Below are 17,434 nucleotides of genomic sequence, written 5' to 3' on the forward strand. Positions count from 1 at the left end.
AAGGACTGTTGGTGAATGCTGGCAGGCGGAACCGAAGGCCGGTATTTTGGGCACTTTTTTGCTATAACTGAGTCAATTCCGAACCAATTGACTTGAAATTTTGTACACGGCTAGATACTGTACGAGGTGTCTCACCGCTTCCCAAAAATTGTGACAATTAGTTCAAGTTACAGCAGAAAAATAGCAACCCTACCGAAATCCACTTCCCTACAACAATAAAAAAAAATCGTTAAATTTGTTAAATACGTGAGCCCGCAGGATATGCTTCGGGGTTCCCAATTTTCAAATGTTTCAAATGTTCGGATAATTCACATTTTTAGTTGTGCCCCTATTGCAGGAAACCGACGAGTTATGCCTATATGCCGTTATTGCTCATACTAGTAGCCGAGCTGTGCCAAATGACGCAGACCCGATTTACCTTTGCGTTTTGGCATACCATAACATTATTCGAACGTTGGACATCAGTTGATTGGTGGAAAAAGAAAAATAAATAAATAAAACAATAGGCATATTATTTTTAGAATTGTTTATTTTATATTTTTTCACCAATGTTTATGCTTTAATACAAGGAATGTATTTCTATATATAATAATAGCATTAATTGTAATTATAGATTTTGCTTTACTTTATTTTTTATACATGTATTTTACGGTAGTTAATCTCTGCAGTTAATTTTACTGTCCCAAACACATTTAGCCGCGTACCAGACTTGAGAAGAGATGCTTCATTATTTTTCAGAAAGCACTGTTACTGGTTTCTATTTTAGTTGATATCGGCCCATTAAACCGACACGACCGTTTATTAAAGGAAGATTTTTTTAAGAATACCCTCAACGGTATGCTCAACAACAATGTCCAATCTTTAAATTCCGGTAATTCAAACTTTACCTCACTGTTTATTAGTAGTTCCACATCTAAAGCTTGGTTTGCAATTCGTTTTTTTTTTGCTTTCCTTCTGCCATTTCTATCCTTGTTTTCCTTAAGTTTTCTGATAAGTCGTAATCATTATGCACTTCGTAAATAATTTAGCCCAAACCGATCGGCTGACAGTAACGCGCGAAGATTACATTCCTGATCCTCTTCGTCTTGTGATTTCGGCTAAAACACGACGACATCTATAAGTGTTCCTAGGAGAAAATATTTACAGTGAAGCTCTTTCACCGACACGCATTCAGAGTTCATTTTGTAGTGATTATGATAACAATTACCCTTGCAATCAGCGCGTAGGTAAGCTGGTTCATTCTGTGTACCTATATTTACAGCAACATATATCTATTGTTTTGAGACCGCTGCTTACATTCCATCGCATTGTTTTTTACTATATTGTAAAAGATCGACGGCGTTTTGTTCAGAAAGCTTCTTCGTTCAGAGCAATGCACCACTTACTACCATCGGTAAATATCAGTCATGTAAACTTTTTGAATGTTTCCTAGCAGTTGTTGTTGTTGCGTTCTACAAAAACTTAATGGCTGTAAAACTTACCACCTTTTGAAGACGATTTGCCTTGATAGTTTACAATGGAATTTAGGGCCGAGTAACCGGAAATCATAAAGCCATAAAAGAGAAGTACATGCAAATAAAATTCGGTAAGGTTAGCGCAACTGATTAGAGCGCTGGAAACTGGAACATTCAAGAAGGAGTAGACTAAATAATAGGTTTGTTTAAGCTAGTATATTTACATATCATATATTGATGTTGTGTTTACATTGTATCCTTCCAAACGAAGGGTATTTGATTAGGTTCTCACTTTGGAAAACACCGTATGACAATATACTGATCCAAAGCGTACAAATACCAGAGCATTGTTTTCTCATCACATAGAATCCGTATGAAAGTTTCCCATTTAGCATAACTCCGATTAGACGACGATAACGTCGTTTTATATAATATCCATGTGGCATATCAACAATCATGTTCTCTTTTTTTCGAATTAGCTATTCTTTGCGTCATGTCTATCGATCACTAGCCGAATGGCGCTATCCCAAGTAAAGAACTTACAATCGCACAGCAGTTGGATTGATTCAACTTCGACGTTATTTTTGCAAATAAATATTACCGTAATAATATAATTTGAAATGCTTCATTTAATGTTTCTCTTGCCGTAACATTCGTAATGCGACCGAGTTTGCTTCTCAGTTTATTTGAAGATGACATACTCGAAGTTTTTCCTTTGTTTTGGACAGATCAACCCTGACAAAAAAATCCAATAAAATCACCATAAACAACCATCGAATATTGATACATTTGATTGCTGATTGAAAAATGCTGTGTCTCTGTTCCTAATTCTGCGCACCCTTTTTTGGAATGCTCCTTATTCTGCGCACTGTCCGTTCATAAACCACGTAGACTTTTTGATAGGAGGGGGGCTGGTTGTTCTGGCCAAAGTCTACGGTCCATACAAATTTTAAAATTTTTGTATGGACGAAAGTATACAGGGGGGAGGGGGGTCTGAGATGACCAAAACTTGGTCTACGTGGTTTATGAACAGTCCCTAATGTTCCTAATTCTGCGCACATGAGAAAACACTAAAAACATAACATATTGTAATGAGAACATGATTCATACATGAAATTCAATTGTAATCTGCGCAGAATAAGGACCACCATTTAATATCGGTTCCTAATTCTGCGCACCTAAGAAGAACAAGAAAATTAAAAAAAAAAGAAGAAGAAAACTCAATTGTTTTTTGCCGATTCTGATTCCTCGAAGACAGCAGTACAGGATGCGCATGGAAAAGCAGACATTCTCTTCATTATTTATGTCGCAAAATGCTTCAGCTCATGAAGCAACTTTTTAGCAGTTTCGCTAACGGACACAGATTTCAGGCAATTTACAGTACTTGCAACATCATTTTATTTTGTTTTTACAAAATAATGATCGTTGATTTGAAAAAAAAAATTCTTCAAAAACTTTTTCTGAAAAATTTTCATTACTATTGAAACAATATTCAAAAAATATATTTGAAGCTAATATTGAACTAGCGTCCGTGATTTTGTGGTATATGCGAGAAAGTGCGCCGAATTAGGGCCGGTCACGGTACCTAATTGGCAAAATAAGTGTTTTTCGTAGTTTTTTTACGGGGCGAATCGTTTATTCCAGATGAGTGAAATGCACTTTCAGTGTTTGAAGGACTGCATATATCACGGCATTTAATTTGACATTGTTAACAGTCATTCAAATAAGTTAATGCGCATTTTACACATAATCTGCAAAAAGCATCAGCTGCTTTCGACGAAACAAAACGTCTTTGAAGCTGCAGTAACAGCAGATAAAACTGGCCAACATCCAGCGATTTTTTTATGTAACAGATACAAACAAGATCTGGTATTTTGTACGACTCGTAGACCATCTATCTAATCACACAATGGATTGATGAAATGATTCTGCTGCTGTCGATTGTTTTCACAGTGACACGATCGTACTTTTTTTCTTCTCCAAAACGCAATACATTCGCCATATTTACATTTCCAGCATACACACTACAAACTAACAACTAGTAATCAAAATTACCTAATGTTTGTTCATTCACCATGACGACGTTGCGCTACTAGTAAAATTGTATTGTATTTTTTGCTTATTTTTATTTTTTGTACAAAAATAGATACTTTTTCCTCTAAACTATCCCTACGCTTATCCTAACAATACTAAAGCTACACTTTTAATATTAAGTCCTTTCCAATAGAATATTCCTTCTCCTGTTAAAACCTCTTCCGTAGTACACAAATAAAAAACTCACTTTTATTCCTTTCTATTTGTTCTCATATGGTCTAGTCCGTGTTTTCACGCCATTTCAAAGAAGCTGGCTTACCCGTCAACACATAATGATTGATCAGGTGAAAATAAAGTATTACTATCACACTTTCGCTTCTACTGTTTCATGTTTACTGCTGCTGTTTCTGCTTCTTCGGCCCCTAGTGGCGAACTCGTGTCATTCGTCTCCTGTCTTGTCTCTATCATGTGTGTTCGGTGACACCTTTTATGATCAGGTCTAGGATCGCGGTTCATACGAGTAATAACCGATGCAATTTCCACTTCCTGCTCCCGAATCTTACTTGGTTGGCGGTCCAGTCTGGAATGGACTTATCACAGTGACAGCTGCTGCTGCTGCTTGTTGGCTTAGTACTGAAAATTTTGCACGAAAACAAAATATTAGAAATGCTATATAGGTGAATTACATATCAAGCCTAACAATACAGAACACCGTACATCATTGACCGGCAAAACAAAAGATTCGGTACTATACTGCCATAGCTTATAGTAAAGAAGTAAAAAAAAACATGATAAATATATAAGTACCTTTCAATGGGAGCGGGACATTCGACATAACGATCATTTGGCATAATCGAAATGCACACTTCTTTGTTATGCCAAGTGTCCATTATGCCAAATAATCGTTATGCCAAATGACCTTATGCCAAACGAACTTATGCCAAATGACACAGACCCAAAAAAGAGTCCGGCTGGAAGAAACCAAAGGCAAAGGCACAACCTTATGATCAGCTTGATTACTATTAGGTCTCGGGGCTGGTATGTATCTTTACTCTATATACCGTCCATACACAGTTATGGATCACTTTGATGTTTCAAGTCGAAAATCTTGATCAAAAAAAATTTCGGCGCGCAATTCATTTGTGTAGTAGGTATGATTCCTATTTGTTTTCTAAGACAAAAAGTTATTTACAAATCGAAAACCAACGATTTTGATATAAAAATCGCACGTTGGATAATATATGTTTGTATATAGGGTTTTGACCCCATTCTCGGCACTACAGGTAAACAAAATTGCGCATTACCTAAATTAACAACGAAACGACCGTTTTCGTCCAATTTTTCCATCTGAATCAGATACCAGAGTGGACGCGCAACGCGACGCGGCGCGGAAATTTGCACGCAAAGGAATAACAATCAATAATAAGGAGCTGTCAAATCGTATGGGAAATCTGCGCCGCGTCGCGTGACGCGTCCACTCTGGCCGTACCCTTGTTGTGTGAACTTGGTGTAAACAGTGACTGTTGAGATGATTTTCTGCCGGAAAGTTGATTTTAAGCGAGTTTACTGCACCTAGTCTAGCGCCGGGAATTCCCGGCACCAGTGCCGAACTTCCAGAAAAATCAAATGAAAAATCACTTTGGAACCCATTTTTGTGCTAACGAAGTGCACTCGTCTGCGTGTAATAGTTGTTTTGAGCACGGCTTCAGAGTGAACCCTATACCTTTCGGGACGCAACGCAAAAAAGTGAAATCTTAATACAAATCTAAATTGAGTTTAAATAAGGGCGAAAGTAACATGAGAGAGTTCTCTACATCGACTCTCTCTTCTGCAAATAAAAGTGACAAGATGCAAATTCAATCGAACTTTTTTACACTTAGACGCTAGATTGCATCGCAACCTAGCGATTTATGACCATAAAGTGCAACCATACTTGCATCTTGTCACTATAATTTGAAGAAGAGAGAGTCGATGAAGAGAACTCTTTCATGTTACTTTCGCCCTTATTTAAACTCAATCTAGAAATGTCTCAACTTTGGCTCTCCAGAACTCTTAGATTTCACAACAAAAAACAATCATTTTTTCTCATTGGAAAGAACTATTTATTATATTTCGATTTATATCTGGATAAATCGGAAATAAAAAATATGCGACTGATACAACTTTTTCATGTTTTACGTTTTTTGTCCACTTTTTGTTTACCTTGTTGTAGTAAATCTCACAGGCAACGTAAACAAAAGTTTGTTTGCAAACAAGCCCGACAAAAGGCCAACACAACGGAAATCATGGCAACCTCGGATGAATGTCGAACTACAACGACAAATATTTGTCATAATGACAAACAGTCTAATGGCCCCTTAAGGACACTATATGAGGAAGCCAGAATATGGCTGCCTGCACCCACATTCTTCTTCTTCTTACTTTTATGCCTTGCTTATGATTCTTATATGAGAACGCAGGAATAATAATCAATTTTTACTACCCTTACCTTTTTTGATGTTATATAGAATGGCTGAATTATTGAAACAGTTTACGTTACATAAAACGAAGTCTAAACAAATGAAACCATAATATGTAAAACTGTTACCTGTCAATAGCACAATTGTGCAAATTGGTCACGAAAGAGATATATTACTTTGCGAAGTTTCGCTTCATTCTGGGACTGAAACATAAATATAATGTGACTTTTAACAGTGATCCATATAATGTGATCCAGAAACTGATCGTTTGACGGTATTATGGATAACTTTAAACAAATATAGATTTTTGCTCCGCTCAACACTCTTGATACAATATTTTTAGCTTAAAGTGTCGAAAGCATCATTTAAAAACATACACAGTAAAACCGCTCAGCACTAAAATGTGTAAGCCCTACTCATAAGTGCATAATTTCCAGACCACACAAAAATGTGTTACAGTTACACATTCTCAAAAATAGCTCGTACACTCGTCTAGATGCAAAATGTCGATATTTTTTTTGTTTTCCAAGGTCACTAGTAAACCTAGCTAGATTGCTGTACAAAAATATATGCGGATTTAACGATTTTGCGGACACAGGAGCTGATTTTGTGAATGTGCAAGGGTTACACATTTTTGGTGTAGTCTGGAAATTATGCACTTTTGTGCTGAGCGGCGTTAGCGTGTAACCTTGAAAATCAGATGTCTTGAAACGAAGAATCGTAATAATAACACTTAAGATGTAGAACATCATCGAACCCTAGTGTAGTTCCTCTTGCAAAGCTGGTATATGGATTCGTGGCTTTTTTATGTTTTCTCATCTCTTATCAACACAAATTTCATATTGGAGGTGAAGTTTTAAGGAATGACGCACTGATCCATATGGCAAAAGATGATCCATAACATGCGGGACTCTGTGGAGCTGATCAGCATAATAGGGCTTTCGGTAAACTATGAAATATTTCTTTTTACGCGAAAATGACTTGCCATTGTCATTATACTTCAAATTGATCGATAATCAAAAATTCGATTCAAAACATGGTCAACGGGGCTTTCAAAAACGTTGTTTTGTTTTCTTTTATTTTTCATTGAATTTTGAAGGTCGAAAACACCACTAAGTTATCAGTTGCGCTGCAGTCTTTGTTGCATTTGGACGTGCTCACGCTGAGAACCGTGCGCGTTAAATAATCGATTTTTTCGCCCTAGCTCGCATTGTTATAATGGTTGTTACTCTTCGCCAACGCACGTTCAAAATTGATCTCCGAAACTTTGAAAAGCGTCCGAGTTTTGAGGATGTGCGCAACTACATCTTTCATAGCCTTGCCGTCAGACCGAAACAGGTTCAACGCCTACAAATGAACCACGTCCAGTGTTGTGTGCATCTGAAATGCAACCATTTGGAGACTGCTCATAACCCTTTAGGCCGTGAAAATTAAACGAGGTGTCGAAACATTTAAGAAATTCTCTAAAATCTAGGTGGCGCCACTGCCCGTTTAGCCCAAAAACACTGGTGGCAGTATAGTTACCACTGTCCGTTTAGGCCGCTAGTGTTGGTGGCAATATTCTTACCACTGTTCGTTTGGGGGGTACATTTCTTCTCTTGACTGTGACAAAAAGCTAAAGAGATTTCGAAGTCAATTAAGGCTTAACCCATAATATTTCCCGCGTAGTTCAGCTAATGTGAACCTATAATTTGATATCTTTTTAAAATATTTACTAAATCATCACTTTACCAATAACTTTGAGCTAATTTTCTTCACGCAGTCAAATTTAGCTATTTTTAGGTTGCAAACAGCTCCCAAATTACTATTTAAGCTTTGTTAAGGACCAAAAATAACCAGCGTTGTTAGTAATCCAAGGTATGCGTAAACCAAAAAAGAAATTCGATATAAGTTGTTATCAAGCAGAAAATAATAAAAGTCGTAGGTGGCACTTGAGGTGGCAATATAGTTGCCTGCCTTGTAGTACACAGGGTCAAATATTTGACAAGGAAAGAATTCAAGAAACAACATCAGTTTGACACTAATGAAAATTCGATCGAGTCAAACAAGATGTTTGAGCATTGGTTTCTTTTAGGACAAACATTTGACCCTGTGCACTAACAGCTAATTTAGCTGCTAAAGGGTTAAGAAACTAGTTTCCCATGTGATAATCTCAATTTTGATTACATGTGTTACATATGGTATGTGGGGGCAAGATGGGTCAGGGGGCAAGATGGGTCAGTACCGTTTTCAACCGTACTATTTATTTTTTGAAACTTTCTATAATTTTCCCAGATGAACGACGTGGATACACAAAAAAGTGATATATTGTTTTTAAAATTCTTTACGTTCCTTACGCAGGAAAAAAATAAAATATTTTTTCGTTATACTCCTTATGCTATACATTCCATATAACTACGTGTAATGTGTAGACGGGGCAAGATGGGTCACCCTAATTTTTCGGTATGTTTGCATAGTTTTTAAAAATGTTTTATTTTTCATAGAAAGGCTATTATGTGACCTACATTATCGAAGCGACTAGAGCGCTGAAAATTTGTGAACATATTTTTTGTATTTTTCTACAAAAAAATATAAGTTTTCAAAGTTTTTTATGGCTACCTGAATAAAAATATTCTATTTCTGAGAATAATCTACCGATATGTTTTAACACTTCTTTCATGTAATCTGTACGTATGTGAAGCTTAGATGTATAGAGAAAAAATAGAAGATCTAGTATTTTTTGTTGGAGAAAAATCGAATTTCTGATAGCTGACCCATCTTGCCCCCGTAGAAATGAGGTGGGGCAAGATGGGTCATGTTTTGACAATTGTTTGTCAAGAAGCAGGTTTCAAACTGTATGACCTTTCTATACCCTTATATCATAGCTGACTAGTGTATCTGGAAGTCGTGATAGAAAATAGAGAAATGCTATTTATATTCAGAATGTTATAGGGATCCATTTCTTAGGTGACCCATCCTGCCCCCACTTACCATACGGTATTTTGTATTGTTAAGCTTGAAATTATTTATATTACCTCCGTAAGGACTCTGGAACATTGGGTAGCCAAGGCCGACGTGCGTGTGGTGATGTGTGTGCACATGCCGTTGCGGCGGAGGACTCCGACTCGGCGGCTGTCCTGGCTGAGGCGGCGGAGGTGCTCCTACTACAGTAGCCGGTCCCGGACCCAGCACATTCGGACCGCCAGGGTCCTTTTGCATTTCGGGTCCCCCAGCTCCCGTACTTCCACCAGGCCCACTACCAGCATTGGGACCTCCGACTGGCAAAAGAATAGAAAATGTTGTTACTCTTTCTTTTCGGAAAGTTTTAAACGCAAGATTACTATTTTCTTTTTCCAAACTAGCTACCTTGAGAGGGTTGTAGAGATGCCCCTGGTTGCTGTGGCTGTTGTGGATGTGAAGATGGCGGTACTTGTTGTTGCTGCTGCTGTTGTAAGCTACTGATGCTACTATTTGATGGAGGAATGCACATGTTAGGATTCTGACTGGATTGCTGAGAAAGATTGGGACTAGATACGCTTACTTTAACGTTGCTGGTAGGACTTTTCAGAGCGCCCTCTCTAAGCTCGTGAATTTTATGCGAGTTATAGTATTGACTGGCATGGTGTTGTAGTAAGTCTAGAGCTTTTGTACTAGTGTTTCGTGACAAGTCCTCAGGCGGTGCGTACCGTGGTATTTGTATGTGATATGGAGGTGCACTGTAGGACGCCGCTGGTACTAGCATGTTCCGGTACATTTGATGATTCGGATCGAACCCAAATGGGCCTGTACTCATGTATAGTGAATGCGGATAGTACTGAGAAGTAGGTGGCGGTGGTGGTCCTTGCGTTTCCATAGTTGGTTTCTGACCCTCTTGTTTAACTTTCAGCATCTCTTTGTCTTCCGTTTTGATATCCTTTTGTTGTTTCAGCGGTGGCTGGGATGAGGGTTGACTTTTCGAGCCTTTTGATGGCTGTGCAGACTGGGAAACGTTTGCCGAAGACTGCGACATGGGCGGACCGTGTCCCTGACTAGGGTGTCCCGGAGGTGGTTGAGAGGGCGATGGAGGTTCGTCTTTTGTATTCATGTTTGAAGCCGATGGATTGCCGGACGCACTCGATCTCCTTTGATCAGAATAGTTGAACAACCTAGTGAGACGCGAAACAAATAAAAAGAATTACACTGCTCTATACCATTTTTATAAAACTAACTCTAAATTTCACTGCGGAATAAGGAGCCAAACTAACATTTGACATAGAGGTAGAGACTGATCCAGTCATACAACAAACATGCCTGTGTTGTGTACTACCATTTTAGGGTGTAGATGCTAATCTCTCAACACGCTCTGCCCATTCCTCGTTACCGGAAGAGGTTTTTGGAGGAATTCCTAAAGAAATTCTTGGTGGAATTATCATAGCAATCCCAGAAGGAATTCTTGAAGCAATGTCAGAAGTAATTCCTGAAAGAATTACAGAAGGAGTTCCAGAATAAATCTCGAACAAGTTTTTGAAGGAATACTGAAAGAAATTCTTGTAGGATTCCTGGAAGGATCTCAAAGAATTTCTGAAAAAATCCCAGAAAAAACTCCGGGAGGAATTTCGCATAGAATTCTTGTTTCTGAAGGAAACTCGGAACGATTTCTTGAAGCAATCCCCGAGATAACTCCTGGAGAAATCCGCAAAGACATCCCGGGTAATTGTAGCCAGTAGGAAACCCCAGCAATTATTCTTAAAATTTCGGCTCAAATCTGTTTTCTAGGTACCTATTTTCAAATAGCATAAATATGGCAGAGTTGGATTAACCCTCCTTGTGTATTACGATCATTTTTGACCCAAACCGTATACTACGTCAGCTAGTTGTTCCCAATATGATGCATTAGGAAGGTTAAAAAGGATATTTATACTCTAGTCATGGAAGTTTTTAGGGAAAACATTGAAAAAGTGAAAGTTTGTTGGCCTACATCAATTCTGAAGGTGTAAAAACAAAATCATGCCTTACCGTCTCAAATCTTCCTCTCGATTCATGTGCTGCGGGGGCGGCGGTGGTTGCGACGGTGGTCCAACATTGAGACCATGCCTTTGGAACATCCCACTGTAGGCACTGATCGGCGGCTGTCCCTGTGGTGGTTGTCCGGGCGGCGGTTGATCCTTCGGGTGCATTGGATGCCCGCTTTCAGTCTTGATATCCTTCACGGTGATTGGCTCTGATTTGATCAACTTTGTGGGCACCATCTAAGATTATTATAGATTGAGTTCAGCGTTGATGGTAACGGTTTTTCTATACAATCGTCCACTTACCTGTGGGCCCATTTTTGCGTATTCGTTGGGACTGGAACTTTCCTTTATCCGCTCCTCTTTGATCTGTCCTGGAGGATGTTGCTGCTGCTGCTGAGACAACTTGCTTTCTTCGGACATCATCGATACTGGACCGTAGTTCGGATCTAGGTTATAGCTGAAGCCCGTTGGCATATATCTGAGGTTTTGAGAATTTAAGAAATCAGTAGAAGTAATAAAAACAGATAAGAGCCATTCTCCTTACGTACCCATAAGGATAGAAATGTTGCATCAATTTTCCAGTCCCTCCGTGAGCCGGTGGACCGCTCGGGCAGTCTTTGTTTTGTTGAGGTCCGGTATCTCCTGGAGGCATTTGCTGCTGATGTGGAGGTTGACCCGGTTGTGGTGGAGGTGGAGGTTGTTGCTGATGGGGATTTGGTTTATTCATAAGATCAAGCGGCGGCTCTTTACTTTTGTAGTCTACAGCAGTATTAGGACCCAATGGAGAATGACCCAAACCGGGAGGTTTTCCAGGATGATCCGAAGAATAGTAGGGAGACTGATGAGGCATGGCCGGATAGTAAGGGTACATCCCATAGCCAGACAGTGGACCAAGTTGGCCTTGAACACCCTCATTTGGTTTCTTCGCCACTTCCGGTAGAGGTGGACCCTTTGATTTATCTGTGTGGCGATACAAACATGTGATACATTCTGAAACTATGATCAGTAACAAACATTTTACCTAAATCAGTAGCATCTACCACTGGTGCAGAATCATCGCTGATGTCACTATATGCGGGGCTTTGAACATCTTCTGCTCGATTTGCTGCTGCGACATCAAACTCCGAGGGCCCGGGAGATTTTCGATTTTTCTTTTGCTTAGAACAGTTTTGAGACTTCATATTCAATCCTAATAGAAGAAACATATATTAATTTAAAAAGCCTTCATATTTCTATAACGAATCTCACCATCAGGTGTACCCGGAGTTCCTGGTTGCATGCTAAGCAATCCACCCGTGACCCCCATATTTGGGGGCCTCACCGGTGTGCCAGGTGGTGGTGCACTGGATGGAACCGAACTCCCCGGCAAGTTGGAAGAACCTTGAGCAATTGGCGTAAGCCTCGTGTTGTGGTCAACTTCTCCAGGAAGTGGCCCAAATCGTAAAACACCGGGCTTAGTTTTTGCACTGGGATCTATTCTGCCGGGAGATGCTGCAACACCTCCGTTATTGTTAGCCTGCGGAGGCGCTGACAGCGGTTGTTGCTGTACAGAAGACGATGGTTGAACTTGGCCGAGTTGTAATTGGGACGAAAGAGTTGTCGGAGGAACTGATCCATTTTGGTTGCCACTCAAAGCAGAGCTCAGCAGTGTTGAATTGCCACTCGGAATGGCGTGCGACTGGGGTTGTCCTGCAACTCCAGTTGTAATGCTACCACCAGCAGGAACAGGTGTTGTGACAATTGGTTGAGAGGTGACAGGAGAAGTGGCCGACAAAATCTGAGGCGTGGAAGTGGTAAGCAGCGAATGTGACGATGATAGGGGCGCCGAAGTCGTCGATACATTCACCGTCATTAATAAACTCGGTGAGGGTAAGGAGTTTGACGGATTTACCGTTGTATTGTTGCAAGCAGTAGTAGTAGTTGTTGTTGCGATTGTATTTTGACTAGTGTTCAACGTCACCGCTACAGAAACGGCCACCTGAGGTGTACTGCCCGTTGGAGTGGTTGCCGCTGGCGCAGGACTGCTGGTAGCTGTTGCGACCGTCGTTGAGGCTGTTACAGTTGGAAGAATAGTGGGTTGTACTGTAGGCAAAGGTGACGGCGTAGTTGGCGGTGCTATCCGTTGTGGCGATTCGGGTGGTTGTGAAGAATCTTCATCCATAGACGAGACGCTACCGTGGGCATGACTTTGATGATACCGGAGACCATTCGCATGTTTATACTTTTTGCTGCAGTCCTGTTCCGGACATTCCAGCAACACTGGAGATATCGCACATGGCGATGCAGAGCTCTTGCATTTCTTGGTAGAAATTTGCACATTCAGTCCTGTCATAGGGTTGACAACGCTCTGCGTTCCCGGAGTGCCGTTATTGACAATACCACTCGCATTAGCATTATTTACATTACTAGTATTTATCACACTGCCGCTCGTACTGCTACTACTCGAACTTCCACTGCCACCATTCACCGGGGAGGGACACTCATCTTTTGATTTGCGTTTCTCAGGTCGTGGCGGCAAAAAGGCGACCGGAGACGTCGAAGGAGTATTTGAACTAACACTTGTGCTTGTGACAGTCGATGAACTCGCCGTAGTGGTTGTTGAGGTGGTTGTCGTCTTCGACGAGCTTGATTCAGCAGTCGTTGTAGTACGACCACCTCGACCTTTTGTTCCACCATTCCGTAACTTGCTATGCATCTGCAAAATTGACCAAAAGATGTGAAATTAGTTCAAATGCACACGAATTCTACATATGTGTTGTAAGATACACTAAGGATTCATATAAGGACTGCGCAGCAAAACAGTTTATCGAAAGTTATGAAACTCGTCTCACAATATAACTATTTCTGGAGCAACATTTGAAGAGAATCCATCAACATCAATCAACAATGACTTTGCATCTTTGTGTTTGAGCCAGACATCGTCCTGTCGTTGGGCAACGTCGAGCCCGAAACCGGTCGAATTTAAAGTTGAATTCAAATCCTGTTCATTTGTTGTAAGAACTATAAGTGCTGTGTCCTGTCTCGCGTCGCGTTCTATGAGTATACGAATAATACCATGTGGTATACACGCTAACGCCGCTCAGCACTAAAGTGCATAATTTCCAGACTACACCAAAAATGTGTAACCCTTGCACATTTACAAAATCAGCTCCAGTGACCTTGTGTGACCTTGGAAAACAAAAAAAATCAACATTTCGCATCTAGACGAGTGTACGAGTTGTTTTTTGAGAATGTGTAACTGTCACACATTTTTGTGTGGTCTGGAAATTATGTACTTATGAGTAGGTCTTACACATTTTAGTGCTGAGCAGTTTTAGCGTGTAGGTTTCGAACTAGTGTTGATGGCTGCTCCAGCGAACGATCTAATCACGAATAGTCGCGGCTTCACTCGTGATTCTAGCGTACACGCCTGACTAGAACGGACGACATCACAATAAACTTAAAGTCCATTTCACGCATATGATCAATATGGTACTAACATCAGTGGCGTCTCGTAACCTCACTTTTTACCTGTTCAACGACCCTAAAACTTGCATTTGCGGAGAATTCATGATCAGAATCATATTGAAAATGGGCGAAAACAATTATTTTCATCATTTTCTACAGGTTACAAGCCAATTTGATGAGAAAATTCAAGAATTTACGTTCGTTGAACAGGTAGATTTGAGGTTAGGGAATCGCCACTGACTAACATGGCACAAATTTTCCAAATGAAAGAGAACGGCCTCTGGAGCCGATCTACTGATGGCCGAATCTTGGGGAAAAGCATTAGAAAATTGTCTCTGGAGAAATCATGAAGTGACGGAAAATACGTAAAGAATGGCAAAACTTAAAAGTTTGAGCGATAGCCAAAAACTAAATAGAATAGTCACGCACATCGGATTGTAAACCATTTAAATAAATTGGTTTTGCAAAGTTTTTAACTATACGTATCAGGCTTTAAACAATACGATAGAAGTTCAAATCAAGTTAGCAGATTATGAGCATTGATTCATAATCCTGTTCAGTATTATAAAAGCTTAGAATCCAATCCATAGGGGTAGGCGGGGCAATATGGACACCCTAAGGTTTTTGCCAACTTTACCTGGCAAGATGTCAAAAAAGTTTAGTTTTTTTATACATGTATCCTTTTAAAGTCTATTTAGCATCTATTGCATAAGAATGCTCACGAGGAAAAATGATTTATCCACTTCAAAAAATGTAATGAAAAATGTTAGTTTTTCATGACCGTCTTCATACATACGGGGCAGAATGGACACCCCCATGGGGCAATATGGACACCATGAGACTTTTACGAATTTCGTACATTATTTACACCTATAAAGTCATTTCATTACAAAACAACTATTATGGATGAATAATACGCCGAAGTAGTTCATTTTTGTTCAGTTAATTTAAATTCAGGCTGTTTTGGATAAAGCTTCGTTTTTGTCGGCATGTACAGCTGTGCCTAGAACAACTATTTTCCACTGCTGTCGTTTTTTGATCAATTTGTTTCACCCTATGTCTACTATAGTGAACATTTAAACGAAAATATACTGAAATCGAAGAATTTGGTTGGTTTGTGATTTAGGTTATATTTTTCCCTTGCCGCTTCTTCCAAAAAGGTGAGTGTCCATTTTACCCCGGCAGCAGAAGATATTTCCAAACTTGATTTTTGATATAATAAAGAAGAAAATACAAACAAGTTAAGCATGTACATACAGCAAAACTACTTGCATGTGTTCTAGAAATATCAGGTTTTAATCGACCTCCAATAAATTAATTACTAAATCTTATTTTAGATGGTGTGAAAATTATAATTTCCATGCACAAAAAACGGAGGACGCAACTTTTTCGTGTAAAATCAAGTATAATTTTAATTTCGAGTATTTTTTTCCTGAAACTACGTTTTAGACAAATGGACTATATGCTCCATTCATTAAAAGTTAAAAAAAGTTCGCATATTTCAAAATATTGAGGGTGTCCATTCTGCCCCGGGTGTCCATATTGCCCCGCCTACCCCTAAGTAAATAAAACTGTTACTCAAGACTCACAGAACTTCGGGTTTCGGTGAAATTGCTAAGGTCGTTCATGGGAAACAGCGCTGATCCGCGGTTGCGTTTGGCTCTGCCCTTCGGCGTTCGCGAATCCAACTCTTCCGTTGGTGAATCACAAAATCTGTAATTACGATACGAATATAGAATAATTCAATACCAATATCAACCATTAATACGTACCGTGGTGGTGCCCAGTCATGTTTTGTACAGTCTATTAGAGTACCGACGTAGGTTTTACCCCGCCATGTAACATTAACAACTAAAACTCCTCCTTCGGTTTCGTGCCAAACAATACCTTCCAAAGTAACGGAAGTTCCGGGTTCACACGGTCCGAGGCAGTCTGGTTCGGTTATGGTACCAACCGAGGTTCCCACACACACATCCACCATATCTTTAGGATCACATTTATGGCGTTTGGCCGGTGGCGGACTAGTGCTATTTTTGTCGTCCTTGTGCATCGTCGAATTTGCATCACCACTTGTTACGTGAGAACTGCTGGTAGATGCGCCAGACGACACATTGCTAGAAGAGGACGAACCAGCCGCTGAAGACGATCCTGACGCCAAGGCGTTCAACAGACTGGATGGAGGCGCCGTTGACTGGAGTTGCGACTTTAGCACATTGTTTGCTGAACTACTGTTGCTGCCGCTAGAACTGGAACTGTTGGTGCTACTGCTGGAACTATTACTGTTACCACTGCCACCACTACTACTACCACTAGATGAGGTAGAGTGTTGAAGGTTCGATAACTGTGAATTATTTGCGGCCGCCGCGGAAGAGATCTGTGATGATGAATGGATTATGATTGGTACTACAGGTTTACTCTGTTGCCCATGTGTTACAGAAATGAGTATCGAAAAAAGAGAAAAATAGTACAGGCGGAATTTACTAGATTGTTAAACGCATTCGAAAATAAGGTTTTATGTTAAATTTGTATCAATTATTGAGCAACAACTGGGTAACAAGCAGCAAATATGAGTGGATGCAGTTTATGATCAATAATTACCTTACTGTTGTCCTTTGAGGACGGTGGGCCAGGAGCGTTTGGAGTATTACTACTACTACTTAACGAAGAACCCGTATTTGAATTCGAAGAGAATAAACTATTTGTAGTGGTTGTACTGAAATGAAAAAGAAAAGCACTCAATGAGATAAAGTTCAATACGATTCTATAACATTCCCCAGAAAACCATTTCCCAGAAAACCAATCCCCAGAATGTACCATTTCCCAGAAATCCATTCCCCAGAAACCCATTCCCTAGAATGCACCATTCTCCAGAAATCCATTCCCCAGAATGTACCATTCCCCAGAAAAGCTTAATATACTCTGCTAAAAAGTATAGATAATTCGATACACAAACAGTACAATGTTGATCATAATGGTATGTTGTAGGCAAGGATTTTAACATTATAGTAGGGGTACTCACTAAACAAATTAAATTGCGTAAGCCATGATTTTCTGCTTATTTGAAATGTTT

General features: G+C 39.8%; 1 protein-coding gene across 1 annotated transcript; it reads right to left on the minus strand.

The window, feature by feature from the left end:
- Window positions 1–511: 511 nt before the first annotated feature.
- On the minus strand, window positions 512–17,077 carry LOC109622269 (zinc finger protein 608; the record flags this gene model as incomplete). Its single annotated transcript, XM_062843675.1, is given in 11 exon segments — window positions 512–4,121; window positions 8,962–9,204; window positions 9,293–10,071; window positions 10,922–11,154; window positions 11,221–11,395; window positions 11,466–11,877; window positions 11,939–12,106; window positions 12,166–13,612; window positions 15,954–16,077; window positions 16,137–16,780; window positions 16,963–17,077. Coding segments are annotated over 11 exon segments (4,414 nt in total), but the record flags the coding sequence as incomplete, so codon positions are not given.
- Between the last annotated feature and the right edge of the window lie 357 nt (window positions 17,078–17,434).

Source organism: Aedes albopictus, unplaced genomic scaffold (genome assembly GCF_035046485.1).
Source record: "Aedes albopictus strain Foshan unplaced genomic scaffold, AalbF5 HiC_scaffold_442, whole genome shotgun sequence".
Taxonomy (NCBI): Eukaryota; Metazoa; Arthropoda; class Insecta; order Diptera; family Culicidae; genus Aedes; species Aedes albopictus.